This window comes from Herpailurus yagouaroundi, unplaced genomic scaffold (genome assembly GCF_014898765.1).
Source record: "Herpailurus yagouaroundi ecotype Mexico unplaced genomic scaffold, PumYag 355, whole genome shotgun sequence".
Classification (NCBI taxonomy): domain Eukaryota; kingdom Metazoa; phylum Chordata; class Mammalia; order Carnivora; family Felidae; genus Herpailurus; species Herpailurus yagouaroundi.
The window spans coordinates 2,415,221-2,433,905 of NW_024412572.1; the positions used below are offsets into that span (position 1 = coordinate 2,415,221).

An 18,685-nucleotide genomic window follows, 5' to 3' on the forward strand; every position below is an offset into this window, starting at 1 on the left:
CTCACGCAGTGAGTCTTTTCTGTTTTTGTGGAACAATCTGATCTCCTGAACCAAGGACCATGTCAGGCACAGGAAAACTATTCTAACTTGATGTTTCATCCAGCTGCCTAGATTGTAAACACAATTTCCAATTTATAAACAAGCACATTCCCCATGCCTCTTTTTTGTGTTGCCAGTGTTTCAATCGTGCTAGGTTTCTGGCTAGCCCACGAACATCCGTGGCACCTGGAACGTAGCCCAGTACCAGCCACTGACCGAGGCAGACCAAGTTCTAACACCCGAGGGGAGAGTGAGGTTGTGTGGAAGAGAGTAGCTTCCTCTTATTTCCAGGAAAACTTTGAAATATCTGGTCCTTGCCCTTGGTAGTTCCTTGATATTCTCATCCGTGGGCCTCAGCATTATGCTAAAGATATGGGTGTGGGGTCAGGCCACTTCCTGGCTCTGTAACTCTGAGTGAGACATGAACTTCTCCAAGCATCAGCTCCTGCAGAGTAAAATAGGCATAGGAAGAGTGGCCGCTGCACAGGACCACAGTTCAGGATGAGAGAGAGAGACTATGGGTAGGCTGTTTAGCCCGGTGGGGCTCAATCCTATGAGCTGTTCTTGTTATTATTATCATTATTTATTGGCTCCTGATGTTCTCCCGCTGTCTGCTCACTGCTGCAGCATCTGTACTATGGGATGGGAAGAAGCCAGACACACTCAGGACTTTAAGCATAAACTCTAAAATTAAATTTTTCCCCCCACCCTCCTCCCAGTTGTAACCCCGTTCCTTTTGGGGAGCTGAGCCCAGTGCGAGGTTAGGAGAGAAGGTGTCTGGGGGCGCCTGGGTGGCTCAGTTGAGCATCCAACTTTGGCTCTGGGGGCGCCTGGGTGGCTCAGTTGAGTGTCCAACTTTGGCTCAGGTCGTGATCTCGAGGTTTGTGAGTTCAAGCCCCGCTTCTGGCTCTCTGTTGTCTGCAACAGAGACTACTTCGGATCCTCTGTTCCTCTCTCTCTTGGCCTCTACTCCGCTCGCACTCTCTCTCTCTCAAAAATGAAAATTAAAAAAAAAAAAAAAAAGGAGAGAAGATGTCTGAACACAGCCACATCAAGGGGTGGGGAAGTGACAGAAGCCAAATTTTCTTCCAGAGCTGCTTGGTAACCCAAGTGAATTTCAGATTGAGTGCCCTCAAGGATCATGTGCAGTGAGGGGCAGAAAGAGAGAGTTTTTATCATTTCTGTCTTTTACGTCCTAACTTACCATTTTGTGGCTGGCAGGTGGTTCACTCTCTCCACCCTTCAGTGTTTGCTAGGCAGGGGTGGGATTAAGGCAGGGGGTGCTGCAGTGGTGAGGTCGTGGTGGGGCCACATAAGTCCTTCTGATATTGAATGGCTCTTTGAGGGCATGGGTTTTGTCTTACTTTATTTTGCAAACACAGGCCAGCACAGAGTAAGTGCTGGATGGATATTCCCCCACCCTCGGAGTACAAAGGAGTACTCCCATTTATCCATAAGAAGTGGGAGATGAAGACAGGGTTTTCACATGGAGAACCTGATACTGGGTTGAGTTGAGGAGGGAGACAGGGCACTTTGTCTCCTGGAGACGAAGGGGAAGGAGGGACAAAGAATCCATGAGAAGCCTTGTTTGTCTCCCTGCCAACCCCCCCAACTTTTGGAGGCTCCAGCTGCAGGCTTGCTACTCACTTTGTCTCCTGGGTGCATTAAAGTCCTTACTAACCAGCGCCCTGGGAGCAGCCTGAGAAATTGGTTACCAAGTTCTTAGTGCTGGGCTGAGGCCCCCAAACGCACCAGACCTCCCGAGGCACAAACTCCTTCAAGCTCAGAACTAGCTTCAGGGTTGTTTACCTGAGAAGGGAGACCTGACTTTGTCTCAGCCAGTCAGGTTGTGTTCACTCAAGTCCGGGGTGCTCTCATTGGTTGGGAAGCACAGCGACTCATCTCCTGGGAGGTGATTAGTGCCATCTTTGGAAGGAATTGTTCACAGCCTGCTTAGTCCCCTGGGCCCCTGGGTTCAGAAGTCAGGTCTGGTAAATGGGCATCATTTACAAGTGCTTGCCATTGTGGCTCTAAGGACTATTTTGTGGTGGCAGAATGTTCTGTGGGGAAGACTGCATTGACCTAAGAACTTTTCTTGAGAGCCACCAGAATCTATTCTCCCACTTCTCTGGGGCGTACCTTCTTTCCAGGCTGGTAGCAAGGAGTTAGCTTCTTCTGAGGAAGGTCATATTACGTATACCTAGGGGATGAATGTTTCCTTGTTATGCCAACAAAACCCAGTGCCTCTCTACTGGGACTGAATAATGGCTTGTTTGATTGCATGCAAATTTACAGTTTTTTCAGCTTTAGAAACAGAAGGCAGGGCTGCTAGATTCTGGAGCTCAGAGTGGCAGACCCAGTAGTAAGAAGCCCCAAGCTCTAAATGCTCAGATAATTAATGATGATTTCAGGTAACTCTACTACACAATTACCATTTTAGAAACATTGTTAGGTTGCCTTTTTTTTTTTTTTTTTAATTTACATTCTTTCAGTTTGGGTACTGTCTGCAAGGGCTGAATCTTATAAAAGGATCCTGTCTTTGTCCTCAGTGCTCACTATAGCATGAAGCCCAAGGCTGCAGCTGGTCCATCCAATGCTCTTGCTAGTTAGAAAAAGGTGCCCCTTCCTGAAGGCACTTTACTGCTGCCTATTGGGAAATCACCATAATAATCATTAGAAATGTACATAGAATGTACGTGGACATGTGTGGTGTCCACAATGTGAACGATAACCCCGTGGCATATTGCCATTGCACACTGTATGACCTGCGGAAATATATTCGATGGTTATGACCTTGGCCTCACTTCCGCTGGGAAATGCAGTTGCTGCAGCCATCCTCCTCCCCAGGATCACCTCTCCCAGACTGGGAAGGCCATCTCCCGCTTTTGCTGCTGCCATCTGCATGTGAGGTTGCTTTCGTGGCTCCGGCTGCAAGGATTCTCTCTGTATTCCCCAGAGTTGGTCCTCGAGATGGCCAGTCTTTCTTGAGAAGACCGAGTGCACCATTTATCACTCAGCCTTCTGGTGGTGAATTTTCCAGCAGCAGCAGCAGCCTCAGGCAGGTGTCTGGAGCAGAAGAAAATTTTTAAATCAATGTCAGGACTCTTAGGCTTCTCATAACTCAGAGTGGCAGTGAGCCCATGTGCTTGTGGTGGGCTGGGCATGACCTTGACCAGGGTGCTTTTGGGGGTTTAGCCTTATAGCAGAGATCAGAGGCTGCCACAGGGTTTCAGAGATTACCCTCAAATCAAGCAGAACACGACTTTTTAGTATACTTATTTGACGAACCCTTGAGGAGGGTCAGATGAGGTTTTAGTACTCAAGCTTTCAATTCAAAGACCTTCCTAACATAAGAATCTCAAAATCCCTTAACAAGTGGCTTTCTTTCCCTTTTCCTTCCCCTCTGGTGAGGAGGAGAATAAGCAAGAATCTGATGGTGCCTATTCGAACATATTTATTGAGGTATTTTGTGTGGCTTGGGTGATACCAAACTATGAAAGTTGGATTGCAGTCCTGTTCAGGGGACAAAACACATAAGACAAATTGAACAACCATGAAAGAGAAAATGCAAATGCCATCTTGGGTCAGTAGAGGACGAATTACCAAAAGAATGGTGAATGGTATTAGCTCAGGGAGTCAGCTCCTATCACAAAGCTGATGATCTTTCCTTACTGGGAGCAGGATGAGTAGAGTGGTTCCACCCCCAGAGCTTGGACAGACCCCAAACCGGGAACCTGAGGGTGGTGCTTGGCCCTTCTCCCAGCCAGCCAAGCCCTGCCCTGATCCCTGACGATTGCTCACATGCCTCCCAGAAGACCAAGGCACAGGGTGAGGAGGGTCCTTTGGGATACAGGGACTTCTGTGACATATCCAGTTACCCTACTTCTCATGAGGGTTGTACCCCAATCACCTCAGAGAGAGAAATGTCCAACTCCACAAAACAAAACAAAACAAAACAAAACAAAACAAAACAAAACAACACATCCATTTGGTAGAAACCTATCAACCAGTTTCAGGGGGGCTTTGTGAGTCAGATCTTGGAATGTGGGTAGGAATCCCAGGCCAGCTAGAAGATATAAATAGAATCAGCCACCCCCCCTCATCCATCCTTGCTGGCTGACCAATGACAAACTGTGCCCCACCACAGGGGTGAATTCTTGAACCCACTACTCTGGGTCAGTTCAGGCGCCAGGCGCCCCCATACCTCCCCCAGGGGCAGCCACAGGACACCCACCCCAGGGCTGGAAAGATCAGGGCCTGGGTGAACAATCTTGCACTTTATTTATTAGCTTCTCCTTTCTTTGTTCACTTCAGTCCTAGGAATGCCCCCTCCCTTGTCCTTCGTCAGCTGTTTGGGAACAAACACAATAGCTAAGCTTTAGATCTCTTGCCACTGCTTTTTCTCTTCCCCGCTGTCTGCCACTGGGGAGATGAGCTTCTTTTCTGTCTCCCTCCCTCGAACCGCCTTGGCATCTCCAGAGAAGAGGCCTGGACTTCTTTAATGAACTGAAAATGTGATTATGTTGGGCTGCAATTGGGTCTGCGCACCCACCCGGGCAGGATGAAGTCATGGGCTGATGGAGCTGGGCTAGATATCTCTTGACAGCCTCTGGCACCACAGACAAGAGATGAAGGAGGATAGAAGTAGCCGTTGCCGGGCACTGGAGCCAGGGAGATGCTGGAAGTGTGCAAAAGAGCTGACCATCATATGTCTCTGCCAGAATGGTTCAGCAGAGAGCTGAGGAGGATAACCATTTTCGAACTGTGTGGCTAGTATGGACAACAGACCGATGATAGTAGTTCTAAGCCCTTGATTGCCTTTCCTGTGTAACCTCATTTGGTTTTATTTTGCAGCAACTGGCTTCGATAGGTATTGCTGTCTGTGTTAGGAGTAGGTTCCTCTGTGAGTGACTGTACACCCAAAGTAACAAGGGCTTACACAACATAGAAGTTTATTGCTTTTTCTCGGTGTAGAGAACTTGGGTGGAATGTCCAGGGCTAGCACAGGGTACCACAGTATTGAGATCCAGGGTCCTTCTGTCTTGTTTCTCTGTTGTTGTTGACGTGAAGCTTCCAGTTCATGGTCCAAGATGGCAGCTCATGCCTCAAGCATCACAACCATATTCTAGCAGTGGGGAGAGAAGGAGCTAAGAAAGAAGCGCCCTCTCCTTTTGGGGACCTTGCCTGGAATGTTGCCCATGACCCTTCTGCTTATGTCCTAGTAGGCAAAGCTTAGTTATGTCCATTCCTGGCAACTGGGGAGGTGAAGAAATAGAATCTTTGTTCCCAGCGGGCATGTGCCCAGGAGACAGTTGAAATTTGAAGGTTCTATGACTAAGAAAAAAGGGAAGAACAGATCCTGGGCAAATTTCAATCTCTGCTACACCCTGCCTTCTTTATAGGTGAGGAAACAGGTGCAGAGGGGCAAGATAATTTTCCTACACACACACACACACACACACACACACACACACACACACACACACACTATGGAAGTGACAGGGTTGGGATTGCAGTCCAACCATGCTTCTAAAACCTGTGCTTTATCTGCTGTACTACACTGTTGTCTAACCTGGTTGTGAGGAAACAGTTGGCGAGGTGTGGCTCGCCAATGTGGCAGTTTCCACATTGAGGGTGTGGAAAACCACGTAAATGGTGGTTTGGTGACAGGTGACTGACCTGTGGGATGGAATCAGGCTTTGAGCCCTGCTTGGTACAGCAGTTTGTAAATTACTTAGCTGACACTCTTAAAAATGATAGAGGATGGGAAAGAGATTTTCTGTCTCTCTATGTATTTAATGTTTATTTATTTGTGAGAGACAGAGACAGTGTGAACAGGGGAGGGGCAGAGAAAGAGGGAGACACAGAATCTGAAGCAGTTTTCAGGCTCTGGGCTGTCAGCACAGAGCCCAGTGAGGGGCGTGAACTCATGAACTGCGAGATCATGACCTGAGCCAAAGTTGGACGCTTAACTAAGCCACCCAGGCACCCCGGGAAAGAGATTTTCTATGGATTATCTATTGATTATGGATTTGGATTTTCTATTGGTACATACTATATTAGACAATAAAACAGAAATGTAAAACATATTCACTTAAAAATAATAAACACATTATATTTAACATGGATGCCATCTTTTTAATAAAAAGAACTATAAATTCAAACAGAAAATGTGGAGAGAGAAAAATGGCATTGTTTCACAGTTTTGCAAATCTCTTTCCTATCTGGCTTAAGAGAAATCAGCTGGATTCCCATGTCAGCTTCTGTAGTCAGTCTGTTGTGATATCACATACCATGTAGCCTCTGGAAAATTCCACTGGACACTCATGAAAAAGTGAGAGCATAAAGGTCAAATAACATCTTAGTATTATTTTTTTTTTAATTATTTTTTTTTTCAACGTTTATTTATTTTTGGGACAGAGAGAGACAGAGCATGAACGGGGGAGGGGCAGAGAGAGAGGGAGACACAGAATCGGAAACAGGCTCCAGGCTCTGAGCCATCAGCCCAGAGCCTGACGCGGGGCTCGAACTCACGGACCGCGAGATCGTGACCTGGCTGAAGTCGGACGCTTAACCGACTGCGCCACCCAGGCGCCCCAACATCTTAGTATTATTATAAAAATATTTTTGATCTTATGGAGCCCTGAAAGGATCTTGGGAATCCGTAGGAGGTTCCTGGACTACACTTTGTGAACCACTGACCTAGTTAATGTTTTACTCTCTCTATGCCTCAGTTTCCAAATCTGAAAGACTGTCTCTCTTGCCTTTCCCCGAGGAGGTTTGCGTTCTTTGAAGGTGTTGCAGGCTCATGAAGGGCAAGTTTGTGGGAGCAAGTGCTGAGGCGGTCTCTGAAATAACTGTTTGCTTTGGGGACATGGGTGATGCGAGAGAAGGGGCGTGGGGGTGGGAATGAGCTGGAGTCAGATCCTAAAAGCCTGGCCTTACTGCCTTTCTAAGGAGCTAGGACTTTGCCCTTTAGGCTGTGGTGGGACACCGTCAGATTTGCCTTGTATCCTGACTTAGGCATATGCTAGAGACCTAGAGACCACATGACCAGTGCTTGCTGAGTGAAGGTTTGGTCACCTCCTACCTGACGACGTCTCTCCCCAGGATCTGAGAGGACACAAGGTCGGCTCCATCTTGGACTTTTTTCTGTCTTGGCACCTGGCCTGGCCTGGCAGGGCTACCTGTGGTGGAGTGGGGAAGGCTGGGGGGAGAGGCACCATGCTGCACTGGGGGCCCTCAGACGGTGGTCATGCTACCATGACCTACTAGGCCAAGTTCAGGCCAGAGCTGACCGAAGGAAGACTGTAGGGCAAGATGGAAAGACAAACTTTCCCTTTTGTCTCTGTTGAGGAAGAAATCCTAGCCAGATTTTCAGGTGCAGACACAGAGGGCAAAGGCATTGTTCTAAGAAGGGAGGTGGCTGTTTCTGCAGAAATCCACTCCCATCCTGCAAGCGAATAGTCAGAAAACACCCTTCTTGCTGCAGCTTTCTATAAACCATTTAGTACCTCAAGGGACCTCCCAGGAAATGTGCTGAAATACTGGTCCCATTCTTCCTCTGAGCAGGGAACAGACATCTTTGGGCCAGCTGGAGATGGGTCATGCCGGCCTCTGCCCCACATCACTCTCAAAGTGGGAGGAGATGTCTAGACTCCTGGGTCTCTTCTTTCCTCTGGTTGACACTGTGCTTGGCTGGTGAGAACCCTAGGTATCTGGTCCCTGTGCCTGTGCGAGATGTCCTGTGGGCTGCTCCAGACGCTGTCCTACAGCCTGGGTGATGACACTATCATCCCATGGAGTTGCCTTTTTGGGTTTTTCTCTAGTTGTAAATTGTGGGTGAGGAGAAAGGTAGGCAAGAGCCTGAGCATCCAGTCTTCTCTGGGACACCCTTGGCTGCCCTTTAAGGGTCCAGGAACCTCACTCTCTGAGGGAAATTTCTCATGGGGCACGCTGTGGCATTTCCATGGGGGCATTTCCATGGCAGAATGGAAAGAACTGGACGCAGGCCTCAGCCTCCTCCCCTGAGCCTGAGGAGAGTTGTAGACCCGCCTGGTGCAAAGAAGAGTTGGTCCTTCTCCCATCACCCCACTTGAAAGAAACCCACTTTGTTCCGGAGGAGTATGAGCCTCTCAAATAGCAGATGAAGGAGAGCAGCCCCTCTGTTCACCTCGGAGTCTCCAAGATGATAGTAGTGTGATAATGTTGTCATGGCAACCATTCATCCCTGTTTAGCCTGGGGAGATGGAGATGGGGGGAAAGGGACAAAGATGTCCTTCTGTCCTGCTGGTGAGTTGCCCACCATTCTGGAGGATAAGCCTATTGGCAGAAGGGACAGGAGGGACCAGGATTCTCTGGTGACCAGGAGATCCATGATGATAATATGGAGTCGCCATTTATTAGGTGAAACTTTTACATGGGTTATTTCATTCAGTCTTCACTACCATCTCATCAGATAGGAGCTGTTACTATTATCCCCATTTTGTAGAGGAGGAGGGGTTAAGCAAATAGCCAAAGGTCATACAGCTAGCAGGTGGAAGAGGCAAAACTCACATCTGGGGCTGTGAAGTCATAACAAGTCCAGGGACTCTTCCTGGCATTGTCTTCAGAGACCTCAGTTTCCCCTGTGTAAAGGGCTCAGGGTGGCAAATGGAAGGAGGCATGCCATAGCCCAAGACCTCAGCGGTCACGGGTGACCCTTCTGCCATCTTCATTCATCGACTGCTTGCTCAGTGCCAGGCACTGCGGTGCCTTCCCACCACCTGCGAGGCAGCGCCTGTTGGTATCATTCCCATGTTACCCAAGGACACCCTTCTCCAGCGAGGCAAGGAGGTTTGCCTCAGTCCCCACTGCCAGGAAGTGGCAGAGCTGGGCTTAAGCCAGAGCGCGCTCTCAGCCGCACAGTGGGTGTGGAGTCTCCAAGCTGATGGGAAGGAAGCCAGAAAAGTGGAGTCCTGGAGGGAGTGCCGCTCTCAGCCGTTGGCTTCCAAGACGTGGGGCTGCTAATTGTCCGGGCAGGCAGGTCTGCAGCTGCAGCTTCGCAGTTCAGCAGCCCTCGCAGCTGCGGCTTTGCTAACAGGCGGAGGGAACCAGCCACACCCAACTGCTTGGGCCAGCTGGCCCTGGACCTCCTTCGGAGTCCCTCCTGCCCCCGGGTCGGTGTGATCAGGTGCAGCTGTGACATTCCTCCCTGCTGCCTAGTTCCGATGGCAGACTCTGTGCAGGCTCGGTGGGGTGCGGGGGCCCCAGCTCAGGGCCCCTGTGGGCAGGATGTGGATTTTCCCTGGGACCACAGCTTGTCCCTGGAGCTGCCAGGGCGGGTCTTGAGGATGGTGAGCAGTGTTGGGTCAGATTTCTATTCCTCCGGGCTTTCCACGTTGCCACAAAAGACCCCCCTCCCAGCCTGGCTCTTGATTTACACAGGCTTGCTCTGGCCATCCTTTGGTACAGTTTGAGCAGATTGGATTTCCTTCTCTTCAAACCTATAATTTCTTCCCTCTTTTTTACTGTCCCTTTTGTGAACACTGATTTGCTCTGGTTTATCCTTCAGGACTCAGCCTTCCATTGAGATGCTCTTGTAGTTCTTTCTTTTTAGCTGAAGGTTGTTTTTGTTTTTTTTTTTTTTAAGTATTGATTTATTTATTTTTAAGTAGGCTCCGTGCCCAACAAAGGGCTCAAACTCACGACCCTGAGATCAAGAGTCTCGTACTCTACCGACTGAGCCAGCCAGGCACCCCTTGGCCGAAGGTTTTAAGTCCATGTACTAATTCTCCAGTCTGAGGGCATGTGTATGCATGAAAAAGCTGATGCCCCAGCAGGGAGCACCTATGGTGACCATACTGTATTGTCTCAAGTCCAGGACATGTCATTGTTCCATGTATCACTAAGAAAGAAAACCTGAGGAACAAAGAGAAGGAAAGTAACTGGGAGTGAGAGGCCGAGAAATCACACTGGGGAAGCCTGTTATCAGGGCCAGTGATTATTCAACTCAGTTAGTTGCCTGATTTACTTTGAAAATAGTGTGAACAAATTAAAAACAAATTCTTTTATGTGCTCTGTACATTCTCTTTGGGTTTTGTTTTGATCAATATTCTGACACAGAGGACAGATGCCACTCTAGACAATTTGAATAAAAAGGATTTATTACACCAGGTCAGATGGCTTAGCGGTTATTAAGACGGCTGAATGAAACTCTGTAGGATGAGAGTCCAGAAGACATTCTCAAATCAAAAAAAAAAAAAAAAAGCTGCCAATTGAAGTGTGTTATTGATTGTAAGATGCACACTAAGTTCAGAGATTTTATTTTATTTTATCTTATCTCGTTGCAGAAAGAAAATTTTATTTGCAGCAAAGAAGGAGCTCATGGGGAATGGCTTCTAAAGCTGTACCTCCCAACTTCAGAGGTTTTAAACTGCAAAAAAAAAAAAAAAGTACATTTAGAATCATTAAGACACAGAACACAGAGATGTTTACAAGTACAATATATATAGGGATGTTTGTGCTAACATGTTACTAGAATAGTCAATGACGATTCTGAACCTGCCCTGTGTTGTTGGGTTGAGGGTATCAACAAGGTGGCAAAATCCAAGGACAGCCCTTGCCTGGCAGAGGATCTCAGGGACATTTTCTAGAATCCTAGCTTGTTTTTGCGGGTAGGAGCTGGTTCCGTCTGGCCCCAGGAATCACCTGGTGAATGCCCGGAAAATGTACTGCACCCCGATATGCTGAATGTAAATCTCAGCAGTGTCTGCTTTATGCAGCTCCTGGTGCCATATCCTCCTGTATGGTGGGGAAGACCCAGACGGGGAGAGGGGGCTGCTGGGTCAGTGCAAAGCAAAGCCTCGTCAGCATTCCTGATGGCCCGACTCCAAGCTCAGCACCCTTCACTCCCCTCCCTCTGCTCCTTCCTTTCCTGGGACCCCGCCTGTCACTGCTGTTCAGAGTGTCAGTGCTGTGGGTTCTGCATGTTCAGGGCTCAGTCTGGGAGATAACCTGAGTCTCTGTCCATCTCTTGTAGCAAGTTCAGGATTTTGCCTCTGATGGCTGGAGACTTTAATCTGACAAATGTTGATAAGCACCTCCTAGATGTCAGGAATGAAGGAGCTTCCTCGGTTTTCCCGGCGAGAGTGCTTCTTCGTGGAGCCACATTCAGGAAGCCGGGACTGCGGGGTGCTGTTCCGCACTGAGGTGGTGTCTCATTCCTGCAGGGCCCGTGGGAGCAGTGTCAGCTTCTGAAGAGTGCCTCGGTGTTTGCCCGCTGCCACCCCCTGGTGGACCCCGAGCCTTTTGTGGCCCTGTGTGAAAAGACTCTGTGCACCTGTGCCCAGGGGCTGCGGTGCCCATGCGTGGCCCTCTTGGAGTATGCCCGGGCCTGTGCCCAGCAGGGGATGGTCTTGTACGGCTGGACCGACCACACTGCATGCCGTAAGTCAGCACCCACCCTCCCAGCTGGGCATGAGTGGTGTCTGTCCTGGAGTGTCACTAGGGAAGCCCTGGGACAGTGTCACAATCCTGGGCCTTTGCCACACCCCAACCGGCCAGTGCCTGCAGGACCTTCAGTGCCTGGGCCACCTGGTCACAGAGGGCTGGCCCGCAGGCGGGATCCCCTCCCCTGAAAGCTGCAGCTGGGAAGACCTTCCCATGCCTCTGTTCTGTGCCATGCCCCCCCCCCCCCCCACCCCTTGCCCCCGACTCCCTCGGGAAATCTGTTGCCTGGACTTGAGAAACATCCTCCTTCCCTCATGGGACCCTCAGCCATCCTGATCCCAATTCACATCCTCACTGCCTGCCTGTCTGAATTGACGAGGAACAGGGCGTTGTCCCAACTATCCACGGGGTAATCTTGGAGAGCCTGGCAGGCTGTCATTACATCCTTCTCTTGTATTAACCCAGCCTTCCTTCCTCTGGCCACAGTGCTTATCTGTCCCTCCCCCACCCCCCCACCTCACTTGGTGACGCCTGGGGTTTGGATCTCCCAGTCTCAGTGGGCCCCTCATCATTGTCATTGTCACCATTCCCACATTATCGTAACTGAGTAGGAACTTCTCTGGTTACCTTGTAAGAAGCTTCCTCTCTCTGCAGACTTTCCCTAGATCAAAAGCCATGCAGATGGACAGTCTGCGATAATCATACAGGTCATCCCGGCTGATAGAGACAGAGCGGGGAGCCGGATATTCACACCACATACATGTTTCTCAGTGTGTGTTTTTTCAGTTTATAAATTAGAGCTTTTATCTTTGCTGTGGAGGTGTGAGAAGGGGGTAATTAGCAGCTGGTTTCTCCTCTGTGAGGTGGAGCAGCTGAGTTTTTAGTTTTTTGAAGATAGGGTAGGGGGAGATGCCTGACGTATCTTGGAGGAGAAGGGGTTGGGGACAATCGTTTGGTGTTGTGAAGCCCAGAGAAGAGCGTTGGTGTGTTCCAGTTCTTCAGCTGCTCTGAGCCTCAGTTAGCCACGAGGTCGAGAGACTAAAGAGAGCCAGGCCCTGCCCAGGAGGAGCTGGGTCCAGCGGAAGGGGACAGATGCTTAGGCGATAAGGCTCCGAAGGCTTGCAGCACAGTGGAAGATAAATGTGGAGTGAATGTCACCCACGTGGGGAAGGTGGGCATGAATGGCGTGCACCCCGTGCTGGGTGGGGCCTTTGGGGCCAAGTTCATGAGGAAAGTGGGGCCCTTAGAGGAGGGGTGTGATGGAGGACACATTTACCTCTTGTTTGGCCCCAGGAGGACATTTATTTTCAGCTTAGAGGAGTTTGGTATTACTTTGAGAGGGTTTTAGGTGAAAGGGACCAAAAAAATCCCAAGCTCTTCATGGAAAACAGATGACCGAGGGGAAGGGGTGGTGGTCCCAGGTGACCCTGTTGAGTCTTGGCCAGGCCTTACAAGATGGAAGATGTTCCTTCAGGGGAGGGTGGTTGGCAGGATGGTCTTGGAGGGCATATTGGCCATTTGGGTGCCATTGGGGTGAAGAAGGCCCCTGGGGCCCTGAAGACGGAGGGGAGCAGCAAAAGAACATGAAGGCTCTGAGTACATATGAGGCTCTCTCTGGGAGGGAGCTGCTCTGGGGAGACCCCTGGCTTTTCCATTTCAGGACCGGCATGTCCTGCTGGCATGGAGTATAAGGAATGCGTGTCCCCTTGCGCCAGAACTTGCCAGAGCCTGCACGTCAAAGAAGTGTGTCAGGAGCAATGCGTGGACGGCTGCAGCTGCCCTGGTAATAAACTCATTTTATTCACAAATCCGAGACCTTGCCAGTGCCCTGGGCTTGGGGAAGCCAGATGAAGGCTACTTGTGTTTGCTCCCTATTGCTAAAATCAGAAGCCTTTTATTTATTTTTAAAAAGTCTTTGTACCTAGTGATCAGGATTGAGCTGGCGTTTATTTGTAATTGATGTTTTCCTGTTGTACTCTATCCATGAAAGCGCGTGTGTCTAGGAAACAGAAGGATGGTCTGGGCTCCAACAGTGACTTTGTTTGGGGAGCATGTGACCCAATCTGAGCTGCGGTTTTGTTTTCTCAGTGAAGTGTCAGGGAAGCGGTCTGAGTGAACGATCTTTTAAAATGTCTCCTGGGTTTGCCACGTGAGCTCAACTGAAAGAGAGCTTTGCACTAGAAAGTTTTTCTCAGGAGAGACTGAGCTTTGGTGGAAAACCCCGTTTAATTACAGAGAAGTGAGGCCTGTGTGTTTGGACTCTCCTGGCTTGCCCACTGGGAAGACCTTGAACAAAACTCTTGCCTCCTTTCTTCACCTGTGGAACGGAGATTAATAATGCCCTCTCTTTCATTGCATTAATGTGAAAGGTCAGCATCACACAACAAGTTTTTGGAGCTTCCGGGGAGAAGCCCTCAGCCTAGACTCCTGACCCCCTCACTGGTAGACCTTGAGCAAAGCCCTTTCCCCCATTTCTTCAGCAGTAGAGAGGAGATTCATAATCCCCCTCTCCCAGGTTGCACAAACGTGGGAGAGCAACAGTGCAGGACAGGTTCTTTGAGCTTCCTGGAAGAAGCCCTCGGCTGTGATCATTCGTGGGGATTCTGTAGTTGGGAGATGAGCAATGATGGTAAGTTGAGTCTTTGCCTCGATGCCCTTGAACACAGAGGGACAGCTCCTGGATGAAGGCCGCTGCGTGGAAAGCGCTGAGTGTTCGTGTGTGCACGCCGGGAAGCGGTACCCTCCGGGAGCCTCCCTCTCGCAGGACTGCAACACCTGGTAGCTGGGGCGGTGCGCTGTGGGCTGGGGCGGGGGAGGGGGTGCACTGGGTAGTGGAAGGTGTGACAGGACCTGGTTGGGCAGAGGGAGGAGAGGCAGAGATGAGGTGGTTTGGGAGGGTGGAGAAGTCGTTGACGAGGAGCAAGGATGGTGTTATGGATGGGCCTAGAGGAGGGGGTCAGGGAGGGAAGGACGCTTTAAGTGCAAACATCATCTCTAGCTTTCCCCCCAAACTATGCTTTAGTTAATGGCTCTCTCTGAAGAAGGACTGTATGACAGTCACCACGCCACAGGCAGTTTTCTCCTTGAATACATAACCTTTTGTTCCACATCCAGGCCTCTTTCCTTTGCTGTTGTTTCCTTGCTTGGCTGTCTCCCAGGAGTCCCCATGGGCTGCCTGGCGTGGTCCTGGGTTGTCATTTTCAGCAGCCCCCCTGATCTCTCTTCCCCTAGCTGTGTGGGGGTAGGGAGCAGTTGGGGGAGTAGGAATTTTCTGGGTGGCTGGTGGATTTTCAGGGACATTGGGTCCCCTAGGTTTTCTTCTTCCATCTCTCCATCAGGGCTTCTTCCCCTTGGCATGATCTCCAAGATTCCTCTGTGGCCACAGCCCTGTGCTGTTCACCTTTAACCTCATAAAGATCCCCCCTCACGCCAGCTCCTTTCTCTTCCCAGATCCCTTCCTTTTGGGGGCTGTGGTATCTGTGACGAGCTCTTGATCTGTTCATGTGCCCTTGTGTTTGCACAACTACCCATGACCTGTGCTGCTCTCCCCAACAGCATTTGCCGAAATAGCCTGTGGGTCTGCAGCAATGAAGAATGCCCAGGTAGGTGATCTTTTGCTCATTCCCTCCCTCCTCTGAATGGAGAGGTGTGTCATCCTTGCCAGACAGGGAGGGCCACATCTCAAGGCAGGGAGGAGGTGGCCTCTGCACCACAGCTGTGGCCCCCTGACTCCAGCTGTGGTTTCTGATACCAGCTGTGCTAACCCACTCATGGGCCAGCAGAAGGACATCTTGTGTAGCTGAAAGGGCAGAATGCACCTGGTCTAAGGTTTTATTGTTGTTTTCTGGTCACCTGTTTGCTCAAAGGATTATGGTTGAATGAGCTGTAAGGACTGTGAGGTCACAGTTGACTAAACAAAGATGATGCAAATTCTTTGGAAATTAAGAGGAAGAAGGGCCCAGTAATTCTTTAAGCTCAGAGTGAGAAGTTTCTGGAATGCCTGATAGGAAGATCTTAGAATGGCCCAGGAGCTAGGAAAATCAGATCACCAAATGATTTCTTCTACTCCCTCCCCTCCCTGGAAAATCTCCTTACAGGAAAAGTTGCTGTATAATCTCGGCCCTTTACTTGGTCTTCTGTTTGGCCCTAACTCTATTCTATTTGCTGCAAACTTTGCCCATTAGAAGCTCCCTTCTGCCTCACCCCTCCCCTCCCCAATAACACGGGCTCTTCCCTTGATAATTTTCCCTTTTGTGCTCACTCACGTGGTGTTTGCTATGTGTTAGGCTCTGTGCTAGGCGCTTTGCAGGTGAGTCTGTGAAGCAGGTGCAGTTTATTCTAGGTTTACAAAAGAGGAAGCAGAGCCAGAGAGGTTATATAAGTTGCTCAGTGTCACATGGCCGCTAAGAGACAATGACAGGACTCATACTCCAACTATCTGATTTCTACTTTTCTCCTTCCCTTTACTCCCCTTCCTGGTCATCAATCTATTCCTTTGCAGGAAGGTCTTTCCATCCTTCATGAGCTCTGGAGAGACCCCACATTTGGTTAAAGACCAGCTCAGCCTCAGATCATATGCTGGATACTACTTTTTGGGTTCCCATGGTTTGTACAGTGGAATAAGAAACTGAAGACAAATAGCCAGATAACAGGCTCCCCTCTCTTAGGCCCCAAGAGACCACATTGGCTTTGGTGGGCTACCAGGGGCTTGAGCTTGGATACTAGGATCATATTTGGGGCCTATGGCTTTAGGGTCATTTAGGAACTTACTCAATGTCCACTATACTGGAAATATTCTGAAACTAGATGGAAAGTGGGCACTAGGGCTAGGTCAACTACTCTGGCTCACGGATGGCCAACCAGCCAGTTTATCTCCTGTGCAATTTAAAATAAGAAAATTTTTTTTTTGATGTTTGTTTATTTTTTAGAGAGAGAGGAGACAGAGCGCTAGCAGGGGAGGGGCAGGGAGAGAGGGAGACACAGAATCTGAACCAGGCTCCAGGCTCTGAGCTGTCAGTACAGAACCTGATGTGGGGCTCAAGCTCACAAGCTGCGAGATCATGACCCGAGCTGAAGTTGGATGCTCAACCGACTATAAGCCACCCAGGCACCCCTCTTCTGTGCAATTTTTAAAGGAAGCATGAAGGACAAAAGATTGTTCTTGTCACTGATACCGGTGCTCCAATTTAACATCATCACACCCTGTGAAAGACCTAAGGAATCCTTTGAAAGATAAAAGGTTGCTGCAAATGACTTGTGAAAAAACTTTTAATATCTAATTCATAAGCATTCACTGTATAAGATCTGTGAGCCACAATGGATGGAATTAGGAATTTACTTAACTGTGTTTTGTCAGATTGACTACCAGATTAAGAATTCTTTAAAAAAAATTTTTTTTAATGTTTATTCATTTTTGAGAGACAGAGAGAACAGAGCTTGAGTGGGGGAAGGGCAGAGAGAGAGGGAGGGAGAATCCAAAGCAGGCTCTAGGCTCTGAGCTGTCAGCACAGAGCCTGACGTGGGGCTTGAACTCACTAACTGCGAGATCATGACCTGAGCTGAAGTCGGACACTCAATCACCTAAGCCACCCAGGTGCCCCCCAGATTAAGAATTATTAATTACCACTTTCTATAGGGAGCATCTTCCACCCACCCATCCACTCATCCACCCACCCATCCAATCAACCATCCATTCATCCCTCCATCCCTCCATCTACCCACCTACCCATCCATCCATTCATCCATCCATGCACGCAAACATCATCCATATATCCATCTAACCAACAATTCATCCATCCATCTGTCCATCTACCATCTGTCCGTCCATTCATCCATCCAACCATCCATTCATTCATCCATCCATCCATCCACCCATCCACCATCCATACATCTATCCATCTATCTACCCATCCAACAATGACTGGAACACTCACTGTGCACATGATGGAATGCTTGGTCTGGAACAGACAATACAATTCCCTGGTCTTCAATTCAAAATTTAGAATCTAGCTTTGCTGAGGATGAAAGAAATTTTCTTGATGCTTTAATGGGAAGATAACCAGTTCCAACTCTGGAGTCTACTGGGTAGTTTGATATTTTGCCAACACAATCACTAAGCTTTCGTTCTGTATATTCAAAGCCTCAGCTCTGACCGTCTTTTTCTAGTACTGGAGTTTAGTTGGTCATCTCCCACTCCGTTTTTACCTATAGCACATAGTCATATTTCTATTCCTTGCCATGATTCAGCTGGCAGTGGGCCTGTCTTATGCCCTCAGCGTGACGATTGCTGGTAGAGCTTCTGATGGAAAGGTTCTGGAAGGGGATATACTTGGCTTTGCTAGTATAGCTAAGAGCAGGCTGTGGCTTTTCCATAGTCCCTGGAAGAGCTGACATTGTGAGCCTTAGAAATAGAGAGCTGGGTTTTGATTCTGTGAGATAAGATGAGAGTGTACTAGTTGTTTATTATTGTGTAACAAATTACCCCAACTTAGCAAACAACAAACATTTATTATCTTAGAGTTTCCATATGTCAAGTATCTGGGTGTGGCTAAGTCTGGCCCAAGGTTTCTCAAGAAACTGTAGTCAAGTTGTTGACTTGGGCTATGTATGGTCTTATCTGAAGGCTCTATAGGGACTGAGGAGGACACGTTGAAGCTTAGTCACATGATGGTTGGCAGGCCTTAGCCTCTCACTATGTGGACCTCTCCCTGGGGATGCCCCATGACATGACAGCTGGCTTCTGACATCACTCAGAGAGAGTGAAGGAGAGCAGTCAAGGCAGAAGCCATGGTCTTTTAAAACCCTGATCTCCGAAGTGACATCCTTCACTTCTGCTGTATTATATTTACTATAAACAAGTCAACATGTCTAGTCTACACTCAAGGTGAGGGGATCACACAAAGACATGAATATAGGAGGTGGGACCATGGCAGGGGGAGATTCTTAGCAGCTACCTGGCACAGCACATATGTATAGGGAATGGGAGGGAGAAGAAGTTGCCCAGGAGAGCATCAGTCTATATAGAGAGGGGCTGGAACTTCTGTTAAATGCTCCTTAGGCCTTCACTGCTCATTGCATCCCTCTGTTCTGGTTAAGAGTTAGGGCAGCTCCAGGCATAACTGTGGTTTCCCCATAGTCTGCAGACTTCCCTTTCTGTAACCTCAAGCTTCCCTTCCCATCCTCTGCAAAACACACTGCCCAGAGAAGTTCTGCTAAT

General features: G+C 49.0%; 1 protein-coding gene and 1 long non-coding RNA gene across 2 annotated transcripts in view; one reads left to right on the top strand and one right to left on the bottom strand.

Moving 5' to 3' along the window:
• The window catches only part of VWF (von Willebrand factor), a 138,075-nt gene that overhangs the window by 24,125 nt on the left and 95,265 nt on the right, over positions 1–18,685 (top strand). Inside the window, exons 7-10 of the mRNA XM_040462716.1 lie at positions 11,250–11,466; positions 13,130–13,252; positions 14,136–14,247; positions 15,025–15,071. Coding sequence (XP_040318650.1) covers positions 11,250–11,466; positions 13,130–13,252; positions 14,136–14,247; positions 15,025–15,071 — 499 coding nt within the window. The remainder of the gene's footprint in view (positions 1–11,249; positions 11,467–13,129; positions 13,253–14,135; positions 14,248–15,024; positions 15,072–18,685) is intronic.
• Positions 10,364–11,242, bottom strand: LOC121021992 (uncharacterized). The gene is made up of 2 exons (XR_005786769.1): positions 11,121–11,242; positions 10,364–10,453 (listed from the first exon to the last, which is right to left on the bottom strand). It is a non-coding gene; the product is annotated as an uncharacterized LOC121021992 (long non-coding RNA).